The 3,040-nt window shown below is 41.8% G+C and overlaps 1 protein-coding gene across 1 annotated transcript in view; it reads left to right on the plus strand.

Annotated features, from left to right (window-relative positions):
* Positions 1 to 3,040, plus strand: part of LOC106014185 — a gene marked incomplete at its 5' end in the record, with an annotated part of 43,671 nt that overhangs the window by 14,825 nt on the left and 25,806 nt on the right. The window contains 1 exon segment of the mRNA XM_013091308.1: positions 2,867 to 2,966. Coding sequence (XP_012946762.1) covers positions 2,867 to 2,966 — 100 coding nt within the window.

The following is a 3,040-nucleotide window of genomic DNA, read 5'->3' on the forward strand; positions in this document are numbered from 1 at the left end:
GGAGAGAGAGAAAGAGAGAGAGAGAGAGAGAGAGAGAGAGATTGAGAGAAAGAAAAAAAGAAAGAAAGAGAGAGAGAGAGAGAGAGAGACAGAAGGAGGGGGGGGATAGTCGAACGCGCAGCTTAGGATAGAGACAAATAAAGGAAGAACATAGGAGACAAACAGAGACGGAGAAAAAAAGATAAACAGACACTGATAGAGACACGGATTGCCTTGGATAAGTAGCAAGGTGGATAGATGGATAGGAGAAGTAATGATATATTGATATTTTATAATTAATGAAAGATGGAGAGGCAGACGGACACCCAGAAAGAGATAAAGATAGGGATAGGGAGGAAGGATAAGAGATCGTATTTTGTATAACAGACAATGAACCGGCCCACATTGTCTTTATATTGGGACAAACGTAAATAACCAGATATACCACAGGCTGAGTGCACAGTTCTATTTATTGTAGTTTGTTGACCCATATTGTCTTATCCTCTTTGTTGCCCTGATTTGTGGACTTCACTAGCGTCATCAAGTTTTAGTTGCCAGGTGGAAAAGAAACGTTTACCCAACATTTTGTTCTTACATGTTGAAAAAAAATGTATGCTTATTTTTAAATTGAGAGAAGCGTATTTGCTTGTACTGTTTCGTTTGGAAATTTTTAATACATTTTTTCATGTAGAGTTGGGGGGGGGGGGTAAAAATAGATAATGGGAGTGAGAGAAGAAGAAGAAGAAGAAGAAGAAGAAGAAGAAAAAGAAGAAGAAGAAGAAGAAGAAGAAGAAGATATATATAGAGAGAGAGGAAGAGAGAGAGAAAGAGAGAGAGAGAAAGAGAGAGAGAGAGAGAGCGAAACAAGCACATAAACGAAGAAACCAAACAAATGGTTTTTTTAAACAACAGACAACAGCAAAAAACAAAAGTTGAGTTACGTTTAGCAGGGGATTTGAACCTTGCCTGACTGTATTGCAGTCAAGCACATTGTAATAGTTGCCCCCTATTAGAAGCAGACCCTGCACCCCCCCCGCCCCTTCCCTCTCACGTTATACAACATCACAGATCGCACGTTACAGCTACAACATTGCTCACTCCTCCCTTTGAGCTTATTAAAAATAAAGCGTCCTCAAAATTACGGTGGCGTCCCCTGTGAAAAAAAGCACGTACTTTGCGAACATTGATACCCCACCACCGCCACCCTAAATAAAACAAAACAATACAAGCACATAAACGAAGAAAACAAATCAAAAACGTTGTTGAACAACTACAAACTGATATAAAGAACGCTCTGTTGGGGAATTGAACCTGATGTGTCTGCTTGTTAGTCCAGCATATTGTAACAGATGCCCCTTCTTTAAAGCAGGCCCTGCCCCCTCCCCCAACCCCTCTCTCACTACACTCCGCAAAACTTTTAAAAAAGCGAACAAACAATCTCAAAAACAAACAACCCCTCCCCCCAAAAGCAACAACAACAACAACAACAAAACGAACAGCAAGCTAGCTACATGGTTCTCTTAGTTCGTAGACCTAAGCTTCCTTAACGACCTAACACCCCGTACCTTTTACTTCACTATCGTCATCAAGAACACGTTTTTCGTCTTTTTCTTCTATACAGTGGTTGGGGCAACCGTGGGGACCCCTGCATCTAAAAACCAGTTCTCGCCATCTATTTTTGTCCTCTGCTTTCCTCAGAGTGTCACCGGATCGTCTTTCCTGTCCACTCTGTAATGTCCTTACATCTCCTTCTCTTCCTTCCTCTCTCTTTCCTAGTACGAGGATTGTTTTGGCAAGTCCTGTGGGTCTTGTGACATGCCCATAACATTTTAATTTTCGTCTTTTCACTGTGGTCAGTAGATCCTCATGCTGCCCCACTGGGTTGGTGATTCTCTTTCGTACCTCAGCATTTGAAACGTGGTATTGGTACTAGATGTCAAGGACTCATCCCTGTGGTCTGAATCTTTTTCTCTAATTCTGCTGTCAGTACAAGTTACTCGCTGCCAAATACTATGGTTATTGTCCAGAACGTCTACGTTAACATGTTGACCCCCTCCCCTCCTCACACACACACACACACACACACACACACACACACACACACACACACACACACACACACACACACACTGTAGCCTACACAAGTCTTGGCTTGAACTGAGCAGATGCAAATTAAGTCACTGAAAAAAGGTTTCTTCAACTGGGTATGATCCGGTATGATACAAATCATCCTCAAAAGGCGCGAGACTAAAACAATTATTAATATTGGTCGTCGTGATGCGTGGTTTATTACATGTACTTCACACGAATTATCTACTTTCTAAAAAGAGAGACAATGTATGTTATTCTGATTTTTACCCTTATGTGTGGAAAAATCATTGATATCCAACATAAAAAAGTAAACACCGTTTCTGAAGTCTAAATTCCTATTTTCAGAGATTTGTAGGATCATCTACCAGTTTCGAAACCTTACTTCTGTCATGCTATAAACTATCAATTACAAATAGGGTGCGAGTTACGGATCAAATTTTCCGCACTTAGGTCTGTGACGTAATGAGAGGGGTGAGGGATTCAAGAACTAGCATCTACTTTCTAGATCTTGTATCAGCAACATATTAAGGCTTCACTCACTCGACACTGACAGAGAAAACAAGTTCTGATCTCGAGACTTTGTTGTAGTCGTTATGACTACTTTATTGAGCAAGCGCATCAAGGAAGTTGCTAGTTTTAAATACACAGATACTATATGCCGGAACAGTATAATAAGCAAGTTTAACAAAAAGCATGGCACGTGAGAAATTTCGATAAAAAGGATATACGCCACAGGGGGAATTGCATTGAGTCCGAATGTTTTAGTTGAGTGATCCCTGAAATCCTCTCTCCACAGACCCGCCGCGTTTGATGGACGTTACAGGTCGACGGCTGACGATGCCCGGGGTCACCAGAGGTCAGATGCCAGAAGTGGATGTGGAGTATATACATCCCGGGTGAGAGTATGGGTGCAACGACGTCTTTCTCATGTCGAGAGAGGGGAGGGGGGATTGTGGGGGTTTGGAGGGGG

This window comes from Aplysia californica, unplaced genomic scaffold (assembly GCF_000002075.1).
Source record: "Aplysia californica isolate F4 #8 unplaced genomic scaffold, AplCal3.0 scaffold00032, whole genome shotgun sequence".
Classification (NCBI taxonomy): domain Eukaryota; kingdom Metazoa; phylum Mollusca; class Gastropoda; order Aplysiida; family Aplysiidae; genus Aplysia; species Aplysia californica.